This window comes from Halyomorpha halys, unplaced genomic scaffold (assembly GCF_000696795.3).
Source record: "Halyomorpha halys isolate HHAL.00 unplaced genomic scaffold, Hhal_1.1 Scaffold536.1, whole genome shotgun sequence".
Taxonomy (NCBI): domain Eukaryota; kingdom Metazoa; phylum Arthropoda; class Insecta; order Hemiptera; family Pentatomidae; genus Halyomorpha; species Halyomorpha halys.
In genome coordinates this window covers 561,930-579,192 of record NW_027112649.1, presented here as the reverse complement: position 1 = coordinate 579,192, position 17,263 = coordinate 561,930, and the positions used below count along the sequence as shown (strand labels likewise).

The 17,263-nt window shown below is 33.9% G+C and overlaps 1 protein-coding gene across 1 annotated transcript in view; it reads right to left on the bottom strand.

The window, feature by feature from the left end:
• Positions 1–17,263, bottom strand: part of LOC106684016 (WASH complex subunit 4) — a gene marked incomplete at both ends in the record, with an annotated part of 104,971 nt that overhangs the window by 71,752 nt on the left and 15,956 nt on the right. Inside the window, 1 exon segment of the mRNA XM_067050471.1 lies at positions 10,190–10,426. Within this exon segment, the coding sequence (XP_066906572.1) occupies positions 10,190–10,426 (237 nt within the window).

The window sequence follows — 17,263 nt, the reverse complement described above, 5'->3', positions numbered from 1 at the left end:
GATGCGGACCAGGCGTGCTGGACGTACCGGACGGATGCTGGTGGATAAGGTGTAGCCCCATCTTAAGGCACTCAACCGAGTGCTGGGCTGCACCACGGTTTCTTAAAATTGTCCCAAAAAAACATTAAATGGTCCACCATTTATTGTGTATTCTTGAAAATAAATGTTTAAAAAAAAAAAAAAGATGTTTATTGGCAACAGTGGCATGCGCAACCCTAGCCCACTGTTGCCGAACCCCGTATGGCAGCAATGCCAGGAAGGGGGAACAAAAAAAAAAAAAAAAAAAACTGGTAGCTGTGACGGCCAGGAAGGAACGACTTACCTAATTGTTTTATTTTGAGAGAAGACTCTGGATATTATTTGGAGCGTGTATGTCAACTTCTGAGAGACATGTCAAGACTTCAACTATTTTCGTGAAAAATTCGAAAATAGATTGAGTTGCCCTCATCTGAGGAGGTACATGGAAAACGGTTCAGGACAAGAAGGCAGAATCCTGGGAAACCAATGCAGCAGCTCAGCGTGGAAGTTTCTCGGCTGGAGGAGTTGACTAATGTTATGATTCCAGAGGACATATGGGAAAACATAGTTGCCGATATTTTTACTGACGGGTGTGAGATCTGGACCTACAGCAGAGTTTGAGATTACCGAGACCTTTGCACTGAGTATCAAATGTAGTGAGTGCCCAAAATTTCGAACTAGTTAAGAAAGGTATAAAAAATAGAGACAAAGATGGAATGGAGAAACGAAGAGATGATGATAGAAGGATGGTTAGAGATGCTGACGATTACAGATGGAAAGAAAGAAGGAAAGACGATAACTCTCCTCGCAGGAAAGATTACAGCTGGAGAGAAAGAGAAAAAAATGATAGATATGATGAAGATAAAAAGGAAAAAGGGTTAATAGAAGAAAAAGACAAATAAGAGAGGAAGTATATTAACAGATGTAAAGAATATAGTAGAAGGGATAAAGATAAGAGACGAGAGGATGAAAAAAAAAAGTAATGGAGTTAATGAAAGTAACTCAATCAGTTCAAGGACTTGGAGAGCATCATAATAATGATAAAAAAGAAAAAAAACTTGGAAAATCCGAAAGTAATAGAATCATAGAAGTACTAGCGACTAAAGACAAATCAAAACAAGATTTCTCTTGGCATCTTAGGAAACATATTCCAATAAGTAGGATGTAAAGATGGTTCTGTTTAGCATGAACAGTTTTTAAGAAGGTGGTAGTGTAACAAAGTTATCTGGTCAATCGATTATAATTGAAATTATCGATGAGTTAAAACAAATGTTTTTGGACAGTGTGTAAAAAAAAAAACCAGAAAAGTAACTCTAGGTTAGTGAATATTTTCGTTCCTTTGCAAAAAAATTGTTGTTGTTTCTGTTCTTTGTATTTTGTTTCTTGGCCCAGGTAACACGCGACAGTATATTATTTTCTTGTTCTTTTCTTCCTTAATTTTAATATTATTTATTCTCACATAGCCTTAATCTTCTTACAACACTTTGACACTATTTATGTATCTATATTACTGGATATTTACTAATCATTCTGTAACTCCCTTTATTCATTATATTCTACTCAATTCCTTCTAAACTTATCTTGTTTTTTGTTCTTAGCTGATCCGCTCCAGAAGAAGACTTGAAATTCTGGCTGAAAGGTTTAAGATTATAAAATAAGTTTTTACTTATTTGTGTTCTTCACGGACCTCACCCCAAATCATCTTCTCCTGATATAGTATCAATGGTCAACAAATAACACATCTTTATGAATAATTAAACTATTGTAGCACTAACAATCTTTTATGAATTTCAGGGTTGGCGCTCTTTCTTTTCTTAATCCCTTTAGGACTCGGTTAAAAAGCTTTTGATTTTGGTATAAATCTGATTCCATCTTTCGCCCAAAATCTGCCCAGGTTTTCCTCTTGGCTTCCATGTCAAATCCATTTTTAATAAGTAGTGATCGCTTCCTATTTCAAATCCTCTTTTCACTCTCACATCTATCACATCTTTGAGAGAGTGTTTCTTAACAAGAAAATAGTCTATTACAGACTTCTATTTGGTTCCTCTGTTGTAAATTTGTGGGCATTTTTAAGAGGGAATTTGCTATTAGTGACGATCATTCCATTGCTGGCACACAATTCGAGTATTCTTTCACCATTATCGTTCTTGATGTCTTATCCATGGAAACCTAAAATATCCGGCCACAAGTAGGCATCTCTTCCAACTCTGCCGTTTAAGTCTCTGACGACAATTGGTTCACCATGAGCATCATCAATTTATCTCTGAATACTCTCGAAGAACTCTTCTTTCTCTGTGGCTATGGCGGTATTGTTCGGTCCGTAGACCACAATCTCCATCTTTTATGTCAATCACCATTAACCAATTATTTACGAATTTCCATTCTTTGATCACTGTATTCGTTAAGGCTTCCTTGAACAGAAAACCTACCCCTCTGCTGGCTATTCTTTCTTCAGTGGTCCCCAAGTAGAGTATAATATCATCTCCAATCCTGTCTTTGCCTTTTATTTTTATTTTGATCTCAGTTATTGCTAGCAAATCAACCTTTGCCTTCCTTTTCTCTTCCAGTAGCTCGTACTCCTTCCCCCTCAAACCTCGCACGCTCCAGGTTGCCAGTCATAAAATTTCTTTTCCTCGCCATGTCGAATTCCATAAAAACTGTCCTGTTGTATCTCTTCCATTACTTGTGATAAATAAGATTTGGATGGGCAGGGTATCGATCGGTCTGTCCAATCCTAGTATGGTCGGGGAGCTGCCCCTTAGGGTAACCGAACATACCCTTTCTAATGAGAAAATTCTCCTAGGGGAGGTGGTTCTAGGTTGAGTACTGTAGCTGACTTTATGTCGAGTTTAAGTGATTACTGTAGTGTTCTGGAGATTGTGAATGGTGCACTGGTAGGAAAAACAAGTAATGAGGGTTGGGAAGAAGCCTAGGAGAAATATGCGTGTCATCAGAGTCGAAGAAAAAATCCTCGAACAAGTAGAAAACTACAAATACCTTAATGAAAATGGATATATATAGATTCAGAGGTGACTGAGAGAATCGCTGCTGCAAGCAGGATGTTTGAAGCAGTTAAGAGAGGTTTTCTAAACAGGCGAGAAGTGGAAAAGAAAACAAAAATGGCCTTTTTCAGATCGACATTTCTTCCCATTTTGACATATTCCTCAGAATCGTGGACACTGACAAAGAAGCATCAATCACGAATAAAAGTGTCAGGAATGAGATTCCTCCGAAAGATTGAGGGGAAAACAAGAAGAGATAGAGTACGGAACACCACCATCAATATTAAGCTGGCCAACGATGTGATAGAAGAGAATTGACTGAGATGGCTGGGACATCTTCTAAGAATGGAAACAAGGAGGATAGCTAGCAAGGGCTACCGAGCCAAAGTAGAGGACAAGAGAGGAAGAGGACGGCCTTGAAGGAAATGGGAAGATGAGATAAAGAGCGACTTTCAGAGAAGAGGACTTCAATGGAATGGCAGAAGGCGCCTTGCAGAAGACCGGCAGAGCTGGAGAGGGATTTATAAACTTCCTCCTCACACTGTTTGATGCGGTTCATGAGGAGTGATTATGATGATGATGATGAGCACTAACAATCAATTAGACATAACAGAATTACAATTTACAGGTTAAATATTCTGGTGCTAGTTAAAAGGTTAGAAAAAAAACTTAATGGAGTGGTGCAGCATTCTCAGAAGCATAATCTAGCTTCATCTTGAAATTTTCAAAATGGATTAGGCAGTTTAGAAGGAATTGAGTAGAAGATTCTTTAGGCAGAAATTTTGCAGGCAGAGGAATATTTCTGAAAACAGCCGAGGTGTCAGTCACAATGGCTATTATCCCATTGCCCTCACCAGGTGAGAAATAAGCTAGGTATTGCAGCTAACGAATACCCTCTGTACTCGCTCGAAACAGAAAACTTAAAAAAATTACCAGAGGAAGAGAAATTCCATCATGTGGAATCCACCCACTGATTAAAACCGCTAATAATTAATAAGAAATACAACTCCAACACAATAAATATCTTAACTTGCCATCTCACCAGGGACAGGATAACCTAGGCAATATATAAGTGTGTAACATTCAGTAATTGCCGAGACACAACAAGAAAAAACTAACCGAAAAAGATAAATAAAACAAGATATGAGCCTAAAAAGGGTCAAAGCAGAAAAATAAACCGTAATTGGTCATATAAAAAAGTATCAATTGTAGATATATCGGATGAGTTACCTAATTTTTGCTCTCTTATAAATTGGGAAACACAAAGATCACTATGAAGTGTGTTTGGCTCTTAGTTTTTTGTGAGTCAAAAAGAACCATTTTCTTCTTGAGGTTCATAAATGGATTTAAAGATCTCCCTTTCGTCAATCTCCTTTTGTCTTTAATAGATTTGCCTACAAAGTAAAACAGGAATTAATAAGAAACAGTACCAGTCAAAGTTAAAGGATAAACTTATGAAACAAGTAACCTCTCGTTTTGTAACTTAGCAACAACAGAATAGGGGGGAAGCGTTCCAAGTACCTACCCAATCTTGAACTAGGCAACACTCGATCATGTACAGTGTATCAGTCCGGAACTTGGTTACACTCTGGCATTACCTGGCTCTGGAATGCCTTTTGGAAAAAACCTTAAGATTAAACAAAATGGTAGCTAATAACTTCATTAATGAACAATATCAAGAGCCACAACATAATGAAATCTTATCTCTTTTAATAAGAACAATGAACGATAGGTTTGATAGAATTGAGGAACTATTGAAAAAGGACAAAAGGACACAGATGAAATATGGGAAAGAAATATAAAACTTCAAGAGATAAATGTAGAAATTAGACAAAAATTGAAATGAAGAAAATAATAAGACAATGATCATAAAAGATGAATTGAACTCTCTGGATACTTTCCCTTCTGAAAATGATAAGGAAAAGCTTCAAAATCAAGATTTTGAAAACCTGGAAACTGAAATGAAACCTTCAGTGAGTGAGAATGAAGAACTTCCATCAGTAATCATATGGATCTTAAAGAAAAAGAAACAGTAAAGAAACAATTGCTCCAGTATAAAAATGTGGTCCAGGAACCATCATCTATGTCTCTCCTGGATGAGGACTTTATCCCATAGGAGAGACATACGTGGGAGGCTCTGATAGTTTTATATTGGTGAAAAGGGAAATAGTGTTGCCAGGGATAAATGAAGCGTTAATTTTCATCCCTGATATAAAAAAAAGTGCTAAAGGAAATCTATTGTGGATAATTGTCAAGGTTGGTAAAGGAGAATTCATTGACTTTAGTTTGTATCTACAGATAAACCATCAATTGTTCCCGACAACAACTTGCAATATCACCCTCAATGAAATTAACTATTGTATTTTAATATTGTATTTATTTTTATTATCTTATTTTTGTTTTTATCTAAATAAATGTTTGTCTAATAATTCCACTCATACATTTATTACAATATATCCCTTGTAGAAAATCAGGTGAAAAAGGAAGTACAATAGTGTGATAGGCCCATACCTATCCATGTGTGGGATTTTTGCCTACTAAAATCACATAGGTATTATATCCTGCAGGGGAAGTGGTAGTGTGCTGCCTTATTGGCCACCACATATGCAATGAAACTGCTCGAAACTCACAGATCACCCTTAAGGTGCTCCAATGATAGAAATACACCAGCGGTCTTTTGTACACCATGGTATTCAACGCATCTTTCCTTATTACAGCCGTGTACAACAAAATAAATGTAACCACACACAATATCAATAACCTACGGCTGAGCCTGGGCCCTCCTAAGTTGAGCATCAGCCAGAACAGAGCCGTAGTGACAAGCCACTTTATCGTATACCCACTGGATATGCGACTGCAGTGTGTCATCGATTCTAATAATCCAAGGTATGTCCAAGGACCAAATTTCTTGCTTTCCTACTCACACAGTAAATCCTCCTTTTTCTGCTATTGATAATCCTCCATCTTACCGTTTGCCAGCTGTAGTCCCTTGGATGGCAGCCCATTGCAGATAAGTGTAATACTCTGGGAAGCCCTGAATGTTACTTCCTCTTTCTTGTACTTTGCTTCAACCACTACCAAAATGCCATCAATAAAAGCCACTGTTTAGGCAACCTTTGGTATTATAAGTCTGAGGAGACTTCTAGCACTGAGGTGTTTTTTTTTTGTTTTTTTTATGAGGGTTGGTGGAAATCTTCAAAAGATATGGATAGGCCAGTAACTGTCCATGTGTGGGATTTTTACCCACTAAAACCACCATCCTCCACATGTTCCTTCCTCTCCATGGAACTGCCATTAGGCATTACTTCAAGGAGGGAAATGACTGAGTGCCACCTCATAATTTTCTTCGTATGGTTTTCATTGCCTCTTGCCCTTTCTTCCGCTCTCAATTTCTTACGACCGACTATGGTGAATCTCTTTACTGCATCCCAATGCTGGTCTGAGAGTAGCATAAGGCTCATTACATTTTCTGGTATAATGTTCTCCTCACACAATCTCTCCAATTCGCTTCTTTCCTCAGCAAAGCGAATACAAGCAAAAAACACGTGCTCCACTGTCTCCTCAATAGTTTGGCATGCAGGACATTCTGCGGTGTTATCCAGTTTGAATCAGTACTGGTAGGCTCTAAAGCACCTGTGTCCGGTCAACCATTGGGTTACATAAAAATCTACCTCACCATACATTGACCATACCACAAACCAACATTGGTTATTAGCTTACGAGTCCACCTCCCGGAATCTGCAGCCTCCCAACACTGTTGCCACTGATTGATTATTATTTCCCATTCGTCTTCTCTGGAAACGTGAGAGCGTCGTCCATAGTGCCTACTTCTTTCATCAACAAGAAGTTCCACAGACAGCATTCTGGCTATAACGCACACTGCCTCATAGGAAACAGTCAAAAAGCACTTACTGCCCTTTAGGAAACTCTAAGATAAATGGAAACCATCTGTCTCCTGTATGATTTTATAACCATCACTTCTTTCCAAATTGGAGCTGCATATAACATAATTGAGGAGACAACAGAAGCAAGAAGCCTTCTGTGACTCTCCCACCAACCTCCAATGTTTGGCATAAGGTGTGACATTAAGGATGCTACTTAAGCAGATCTGGTGCTGATATATTCCGTATGAATATCAAAGCAGAGACATGCATCGATCATGACTCCTAGGTATTTTAAGCAAGACTGGGAACGAATTTCATGCCTACCCACTATGACAGTGATGGACTCAGTTTGCTTCCTGCTAGTGACTAGGAGAACCTCAGTCTTGTGATCTGTAAGTTGTAGGCCTACCGAAGACAGCCAACCTTGGACCATAGCAATAGCTTGGTTAGCGATGAGGATAACTTATTCCAAGTACTTTGCTACCACTACCACTGCAACGTCATCTGCGAATTCCACAACTGTGTCTCCCTCCGGCATAGTCAATTTGAAAATTGCGTCGTACATGATGTTCCACAGAAGACAGTCACCTCGTATCTCCTTTGGCCAATGCCTGAAAGATAAAACAGAACTATATCTTTGAAGTAGTATCTAAAAACTCTCAAAAGACAGACTGGAACGACCCCAGTCCATAGGTCATCTGATATACAGCTCCATCTTTGGGTGTTAAAAGCATTCTTAACATCTAGAGTGATGACTGCTGCATAACACTTAGCACCTCTCCTCCACCTTTCTCCTGCAATAGCTGTACGGGCTATCTCAACTACCAATCCTACAGCATCTAACATGGATTGCTCTTTATAAAATCTATATTGAGCCCTCAAGAGGCCATTAACACACTCTGTGAACTCTTGTTGCCTGAGGGAAAGGACTTTCTAAAATATTTTACCCATAGAATCCAATAAACAAATTGGGCAATAGGTTGACGGGCCTTCCAGTCTTCCCGTACCCTTTGGAATAAGTAAGAGGCACTGTCTCTTCCAAGGTTTCAGAATTGAACCTTCACATAAGCAAGAGTTGAAGAGATCGATGAAAAGATCTGGCCTTTTCCTGAGAGCCACCTTCAGAGCTACATTTGGAATTCTGTCCAATCCTGGTGTGAGGTGATGTCCTCTATCTCTTCATGCGTGATTCATTGAAAATCCGTTGTATATATATATATATATATGTTGTCTATACATCCAATAGTATTCACCTGTTCCGGGAATAGTGTGCTGACAATATTGCCCACAACATTCAATCTCATGGGGAGTTACATCAAGCCTTTACTAAGTTTCTTAAGTGGTATTTTGTAAGGCCTATCCCACGGATCTGCATCCACCTCATCACAAAGTTCTCTCCAATATGGTCATTGGCTTTCTTTGATGGTTTGTTGGAGGTTCCTTCTAGCTCTCTTGAACTCTTCTTGAAGTACAGATAACTCCGGTAGACATCTCGCTCACTGGTAACGTCTTCTTGCTTGGTTGCAACACCAGCGAAGATCGGCAATAGTATCTGTCCACCAGTACACTGAGGAATGATGTTTACCAGGCTTTGAATGGGTCATAGCTGCATCACAAACCCCAGATATAAAAGATGTGAGTATAAGCGCCTTTTCTTCGGCTGACTCTTTCAATTCACATTTACATTCACAATTACAACTCTTCTTTCTTGTAGGTGTATCCAGTGTAATCAATATAGCCTGGTGATCACTGTGTGTATAAAATCCATAAACCTTCCAATTAGCGATCCATTATAGGCGACCACTGACAAATTTCAAATCAATGATAGATGATCTTCCTGCTCTAGGGAACGTCGGATTAGTTCTAGTATTCATAAGGATCAGATCAATTATTTGTGCAAAAGCTTCCAGAAGAACTTCACCACATCAATTTGTTATCCTCCCTCCCCATTCTGTTACCCATGCGTTAAAATCACCAGCTATGATAGCTGGCTTATGGCAACTAGCCTCTAAGACAATGCGATCCAAAAAATTTGCTATGTCTTTGATTGTAATGCTGGGATAGGCGTAACAGCTAAAGATGTACACGTCGTTGATCTTCACCCATTCAAAGCCGGAGTGTGATGCAGTATTCACTTCCTGAATAGCTTGGGAATCACAGGCCCAAACAGCAGCTTTACCACTGACATCGGATACCCATGAGCTGCCATCCAGATTTTTGTATTGTTCACAGAGAATAGCGACGTTCATGTGCTGTTCCCATACAGTTTGGTAAAGGAGATCCTGAGCAGCTTTACAATGGTTCAAATTCAACTAGAGTATCCTCATCTACGATGTATTTGGATTCACATAATTGTTTTCAATGCTAAATGGGAAGCTGGACACTTACTACTCCCACTGGGGTGGTCAACATCTTTTTTTTTCCCAGCAGAAGTGCATTGCAGCCACAGAAGGCCTATTGTACGCCATCCCTTCTCTACTCAAAGCAGGCCAAATGCTTTTGAGAATCTAGATATTGCATATGGCTCAACCATTGGAAAGCTGGACAGTTACCACTTCCGCTGAGGTGGTCAGCATCTTCATCACCGATCTACAATTAAGTAGCTTTTAATAACCTTAAAAACAGGACTTAAAAGCCAAATTTTTAAAAAAAGCTTGCTCTAAAATACCTTTAATTTTGTTTATTTAAAATAACTAACCATTTTTCTTAGTTATAGTAAGAAATAATAGAAAAAATATAAAGTATGAAAGAATTTTGAGAAATAACAACCTAAGGAGAAAAATGTTTTCATGATTCTATGAATGTTACAACATTAATCATAACTTTTTGAACATTGTCATAACAACCATAGAAACGTGATGACATAGTAATAGTTGTTTTTTACTTTAACTATAGAGGGTGATACAGTAAGGGGAAAAATTGTCATTGTAAATAATAATGAAGTTGCCTTTTAGAAACTAGAATGGATAAATTTCAACTCAAAGTAGCTAGTAAGTGAAAGTTGTGTGATGCAGGCACTTACCAGATTTGTTTGGAAATGACAAATAAAACTTATACTAATATAATTACAAAAATTACTCTTAAAAATAAAATAATTAAAGATATTATTAATAATTTATTACATAAAATTAATATAGAATGAAACTGGTCAAGTGATATACTAGTGCATGAGAACATCTTAAAGTAAATAAATACAAAAATGGTAATTAAGATAACAGTAATGAATTTATAGAAATAAAATATATTACTTACAGTATGGTAAATATTATATAGTTTAGTAAATACCTTTTTTGATGTCTCCAAAATATTTTTATGAAGCTTTTTATCAGTCACACCAAAACATTTAGTGATAAAAACATGAGAAGTAACAATCTGAGACCAAAATCGTAAGACAGGTACATCACTATCTTTAAAATTTTCAATATCTGATAACTTTTTTTTTAAGTATCGATTAAAATATGTAGGAAAATTATTATTTTTTGATAAAAACAATTTGTTTTCAAATAGTAAACTCAATGTTCCCTGAAAAAAAAAAATTTTATCAATAGAAATTTAAAAGTAAAATATACAAGATGAATATGAAATTGGTCTAATGAATTTAACTTTATAATGTACTATTAAAGGGACTAAAAATATTTCTCAACCCGCCACCTAACCTGGAATAATTACGATTTGGACCATGTATATGTCAACGAAGGGATTATGCCCGCCATCAAGTACCTTTACTGGTTAGCCAAGAAGAAGCAGAAAGCTGAAATATATATGAAAATCAAAAATATATATCTGGTTTAGCAGAGGTAGGATAAGATGCAGGCAGTCCAATGGCTACCCAGTGGTCATTATAAGCAAGCCCAGTGACTTGGGCATCTACAGTTGAGTACGATACTCATGTCTCCACAATATTGATATCATTTCATTTTTTTGTATGCAAGATATTTTTTTTTAAATATATTTTTACTATATTAACATATATAGAATAATTTTTCATTTGATATTATTTCTTATCTATTTACGTATCTTATTTTTTATTTCCTCACAATTTAATTTAATAGAAAATTTAAGTCAAATTATTAATAATCCAATAATATATTTATCTCATTTTTTTACAGAGTTGCTTTCTATCTAATTTTAATACAGTATAAACAAATGTTATACCCTATCCCTCAACCTTTATCTTTTTTCTTATTTTTCCATTTCCCATCCCATAGTTATGAATAATATCCTCAGCTCCTGTCACCTGAATGCTCAATCCCTTATTTGCCCACTTAAATGAATTCAAACAGTATTTCTTTGAATTTTTTTACCACATAATAGCAATATCTGACATTTAACTTAAACTCTTTATTCCTTCCTCCCAAGTTTCAATTCCCACTTACTTTTTCCTTCGCTATTATAGATCTGATTGCACTGGAGGTAGTGTCGGGTTATATTTGCATGTAAGTATTTTTTTTTCTAATCCTATTTCATTCTCCTCCTTCAAACTTTCCTTGTGTAGAATACATGTTTGCAGAAATTTCAACCGTATCCCCTTTGGATCCTCCCTTGTCCAACTGGTTTCCATCTATTCTAATATCCTTATTACTGGTGATTTTAACATCAACATGCTTTCTAAATCCAGTGATAAATCTTTACCTATTATTTTCCCTCAATCTTTACCTTGTTTCTTATTCTTATACACACCATACTCAATTCTCTGTCACCTGGTAGGACCTTTTCATCGGTGACTTTTAGGTAAAAATCCTTTCCCTTTTCAGCACCCTGTTCCCTATCATAGCATGATTTCATCAAAATATTGTACAACCTACCAGTCAAATCCTTTATTCCTAAAATCAAATGATATCATAGATTGAACTTATTTTCTAATGAATCTCTTCAAACTGACCTCGACTCCATCCAGAGGGATGTGATATATTTTTATAACTCTATCGACCTGGGCCCTGTTTCATAATAAAGTACAAACTAATACTATTAGTCTTGTATATTTATCTTAATTCAATTACTCAGACTTGTACAATAGTAACTTGTACTTTAGTAATTTTTAATTCCTGTAACATCACTAATAGTCATCCCTATCATGAAAAAAATAAGTATTAGTATTATTACCACATTAGTTTCTACACTTGTACTATCAACTAATACTATTAGCTTTCATTATGAAACAGGGCCCAGACCTCAAACCTGCAATCCATATTAGACATTCATGCTCCTCTCAAACCTTATACTTTCCAACTGTGCCTTAACTTGCCCCTTAAATAAAGGGAATGTTTAAAAGGAGAGAAGCATTTAGACACCCAAACTTCCTAGAAGAACCTTCCCTCATCAATCCTCTCCAATTTGACATTTGACCAGGCTATTCAAACCTCCATACTGTCATTGAACACCACTAGGGTGCATTATGTAATAAGGATTACATAGAATTTTATTTGTAATTTTACCTCAAATTGCATTTATTTATTTTAAATGTTGAATGTCAAAACATCGAACTAAAAATATCAATAATTTTTTTAATAAAGTTTTAATAATCTTTCAACAATAAGCGAACACTTTTTTTTCTTAAAAAAATAATGGTGGATTATTGTGGCGTATTCCCTCTTTCTTAACAAGAACTCGAAAAATTGGACAGTGTTCACCAGAAATTTTTTTTTTTAAATCGTGTACATATACACGTCAATATATGTATTACAGTTTGTTCTACATTGTGATCCTACAAACTCCAGGTTTGTACCAGAACTGAATAGATTTTGAAATGGAGGTAGGTTTGCTCATCAGAAAACCATTTTTTTCCTAGCAGGTAGTCCGTCTGTTATTTCTATTTTGTATTTTGTCTGTTTCTATTATGTATTATGTCAAATAAGTTAATTTATCAATTGTAATAACTTTTTTCTTGACTGTTGTAGATATATATTTTTTTGTGGGTCTTGAGGATCAGTCAATAATACAACTTTATTTAGATATATATTTAGATATACGTTTTACAACTTAATTGTTTGCAAAGTCATGCCTTACAATGAAAAAAAAAAACAGTCTTCTAGAACAAATACTTCTTCAACTAATTACTATAAAACTACAAGTACTAAGTATAATTTATGATAAATAACTATTACAATTAGAACATAGCTTAAATATCCTTCAATTTAAGTCCTCAGTGGATTACCGCAATACCCACTCACAGCCTTCATACTTATATGTAACTGCCCATCGAACCGCAGCCTTTGGTAGATGTTTCCTCATGCGTTCCTCCTCCCTATGGAATTCTATTCCCTCCTTTATTCGTAGTTTAACACCCTTCCAATCTTCAAATCCCGTATCTTCGACTACCTTCTGTCCACCCAATTCCGGAAGAATAACAATTGAAAGTTTCAAAAAAGCTTTATATATTTTCTGTATTTTATGTCTTAGATTTTCGTTTATAATTGTAAATTAATCTATAACTAGCAGAAATTATATCTTTTCATTTATTATTTTTTAGTTTAATTGTATTAGATTTCATTATCATTTTTTTTTCTTTTTATTTACTATCAGAAGTCATCTTATGTTTTATGATATGACGAGTGGTTTTATTTTATTTATTTTATATATTCTGTTAATTATTGTTGTTTATTTATATATTTTTAAATTCATTGTATTATTTTATTTTATAACATCTTGTAATTTACTCTAAGGCTCTAAAGCCTAATTTTGACGCCTTTAAATTATTCTAAAGGGATCAATCCCAGAATAAATAAAGATTATTATTATTATTAAAATTGTCTATTACAGTGTGTTCTACATTGTGATCCAACTAACTCCAGGTCTGTGCCAGAACTGAATAGGTTTTGAAATGGAGGCTTACGTTTTTCCAACACGTAACCATTTTATCGATAACCAATTGGATGCACAAAATTCAAATTCATGTTACTCTAACCTAATAAATACATAAGACACAATTAACAACACTAAAATTAGAAACAGACAAAATACAAAATAGAAATAACAGACGGACCACCTGCTAGGAAAAAAATGGTTATGCGATGAAAAAACCAAAGCAAACCTACCTCCATTTCAAAAACCTATTCAGTTCTGGAACAAACCTGGAGTTAGTAGGGTCACAATGTAGAAAAAACTGTAATAGACAATTGTAAGTAATGTTTTTATTAAGCAATGTGTTAATTGTAATAGTCATTAATAATAAATTACACTATGTACTTGTAGTTTTATAGTAATTAGTTGAAGAAAGTATTTGTTCTAAAAAACTGTATTTTTCATTGAAGGGGATGACTATGCAAACAATAAAGTTGCGAAATGTCGCCTAAATAAAGTTGTATTATTGACTGATCCTCAAGAAAGACAAAAAAATTTAAATATATAAATGTATATTTATAAAAACAATTACTTCATAATTTGTCCAACTTTTTCCACTAGTTATAACATTTTCTCTTCTAAATATTTTAAATATGTTCTACTTTTTATTTTTTACCCACTTCTAATGTTTTATCTAAAACAAAAACACTTTGTCATCCATGTAAAGTATTATTTAATTTTGAGTCTGGCCGTTCACGGCGCAAAATCCACTTAGCAGTAAGATTTCAAGCTAACAGGTTCGTTTATGTTTTATTCTCTTTGTTTTCCCCTATCTTTATTTTACCCCCTCCCCTCCTTTTCTATTCTTTTCATAATTTTCCTAACCCACATTATTAGTTATTTTAACCATATATTATTAGTGATGTTTTCAATTTTTTTTTTTTGTCTGTCTATTACTTTTGTTAAACTTAACTTATATTTTGCTTTTATGGTTACATATTTCATTTGTTACATATATTCTTTCTCCCAATTATATTTTTGCTTGCTATAATTTTAATTTTTAAATTATTCATAAACTAATACATTCATATTTCTTTGCATTGTATACAACTTCAAATTTTTATTTTATTTCCTTAATTATGTTATTTTACCTCATTTTTCATTTACCTATGTATACATTTTATTTTCCACTTCTTTCATCACTTTAATTTTATTAATTCCATTCTGTACAGTTATTTACTTTATTTCATTCTGTTTATATTTTCTTTTTTCTTTTCTATATTCATTGGTTGTTATCTTGTTCTGTTCTTAGCCCTGATGAAGGCTAGAAATTCTGGCCAAAATGTTGGCACGATTATGTAAGTTACTTCAACTTATTTGTGTTATATTTTGACTGCAACCCCCATCCTTCTTCTCTTCAAATAAGTCATCCACGGTCAACTATCTCTCATAATTTAAAAATTAATACATAATTTTTACGACTAAAAACATTAATACAATTATAATAAATACAATTAAATTAAAACATTTTTTACATAAATAAAATATCAATTTTTTTTTTTTACTTTACCATATTAGTTTGTTTGCTTGTCCGTAGTCAACCATATCACTCTCATTTATTGTCATTTATCATGCATATAAACTATTTTGTCATCTTCAAAAAAAGTTAATGATTTCTAAAAAAGTTTTGGTTATTTTGGAGTGTGCATGGCATACTTTCAATGTAACATTGGCCCCCCATTGATGGATCTTTATAAAGTTAGGTCTTCTACGTGAAGAGTTTCATATATAATCAGATCTTTTGAATGAGGAGGTACTTTTCTTTGTTTTAATTAGTTATTTTATATCATTAGTAAACAATAACAACATTTCGGGGTTGTCACTCCATCATCAGGTATCTACAACAAATTCTTAAATTCATACTATGCATACAACACTTAATCAATATATCACAATTTCTTTTTTTTTATAATTATTTATATAAAATAGATGTTTAATAAGGTAATTTAATTTTAATTTTAAGTTTTAATTATTTTAAAAAAGAAATTGTGATATATTTATTAAGTATTGTATGTATGGTATGAATTTAAGAATTTGTTGTAGATACCTGGTGATGGGGTGATAACCCTGAAATGTTGTTATTGTTTACTAATGATATAAAATAAATAATTAGAACAAAGAAGAGTACCTTTTCATTCACAACATCTAATTAATCGTTATAATTACAGGAGAACATAGCTTAGCCACATCTCCAGATTAGAGAAAACGTTACAAGTGGGTAAAAAATAAAAAGTAGAACATATTTAAAATATTTAGAAGGGGAAAGTGTGTTATAACCGCAAATTTTAATTTACCTTTAGTTATTTATCGTTATGAGTTAAAGTAAATATATACTTATATTTATATATATTGTAATATGCTCTTTTTTAGTAAATAGTATATTTTGATGTATAAAGGGTTTTTAATATGTTTTATTTTAAGATTGTTAATTTGTTTTGTTTATCCAAAAAGCAAGCTAACCAATTTTTATTGTCTATAATAACTTCGTGTTTCAAAACAAGAAAGATGGCGGTGCACGTCCTTCCAAAGTGTTCGTTGGGTTGGTTGTGTTAAGATGGATTGAAGTTTTTCAACCTTTGTTGTTTCTATACAGTAATTATAGAAAAAGAAAAATCAAAGAAGAAATAGAAAAACATAACAATTGTCAATAGACTGTTCGCATCACAAACCATAGCAAGTAATACGGAGCGATTGTACCACAATCGATTATTTGAGGATTGACGAGTAAACATCAAAGATAGAGGAGAGGGACTTTCTTTGTGTGGACGGGCAGGAGAAAGGATGTCTTCAGGATGAGGAGGTCCTCATCAATTTCTGTCCAGCAAGAGTAGGAAGCCATTTTGGACGCGAGGACAGCAAGATTGGAAACAAAGAAGATACCAAGGATTATTGAAAGAAGATTGTGAACTTGGTTCGTTTTGTTATAACTAAATTTGGATACATTGTAAAATAGATATTAATTAAATTAAGAGTAATTATTGTAAATGCCTGTTTCTGATTGCTAGTAACCCGCCCTGAGATATAGAGTCTTCTTATATAATAAAATTATATTATCTATTTGATTTCAAAGTTCTTAATTAGAACCCAAAGTATCTTTTATATTTGAAAAAAGTTATAAAATGATCTAAATTCTTTTTCTTTTATTGTGAACTTGGTTAGTTTTTGCTATACATAAAAATAGATTCATGTATAAAATAGATATTAATTTAATTAAGTTAATAGTAAAAGTGTTTGTATTCTGATTGCCTAGCAACTACGCGCCCTGAGATTAAGAGTCATTTTATATAATAAAATTCTACTATCCAATTAGTATTCAAGTTCCTAATTTGAACCCAAGTTATTTTTTATATTTGAAAAAAGTTATAAAACGAGCAAGATTCATTTTATTTTTAATTTTATAAATTTTAAAAATTACTACAATATATATATATATATTGTAATATGCTCTTTTTGAGTAAATAATATATTTTGATGTATAAAGGGTTTTTAATATGTTTTATTTTAAGATTGTTAATTTGT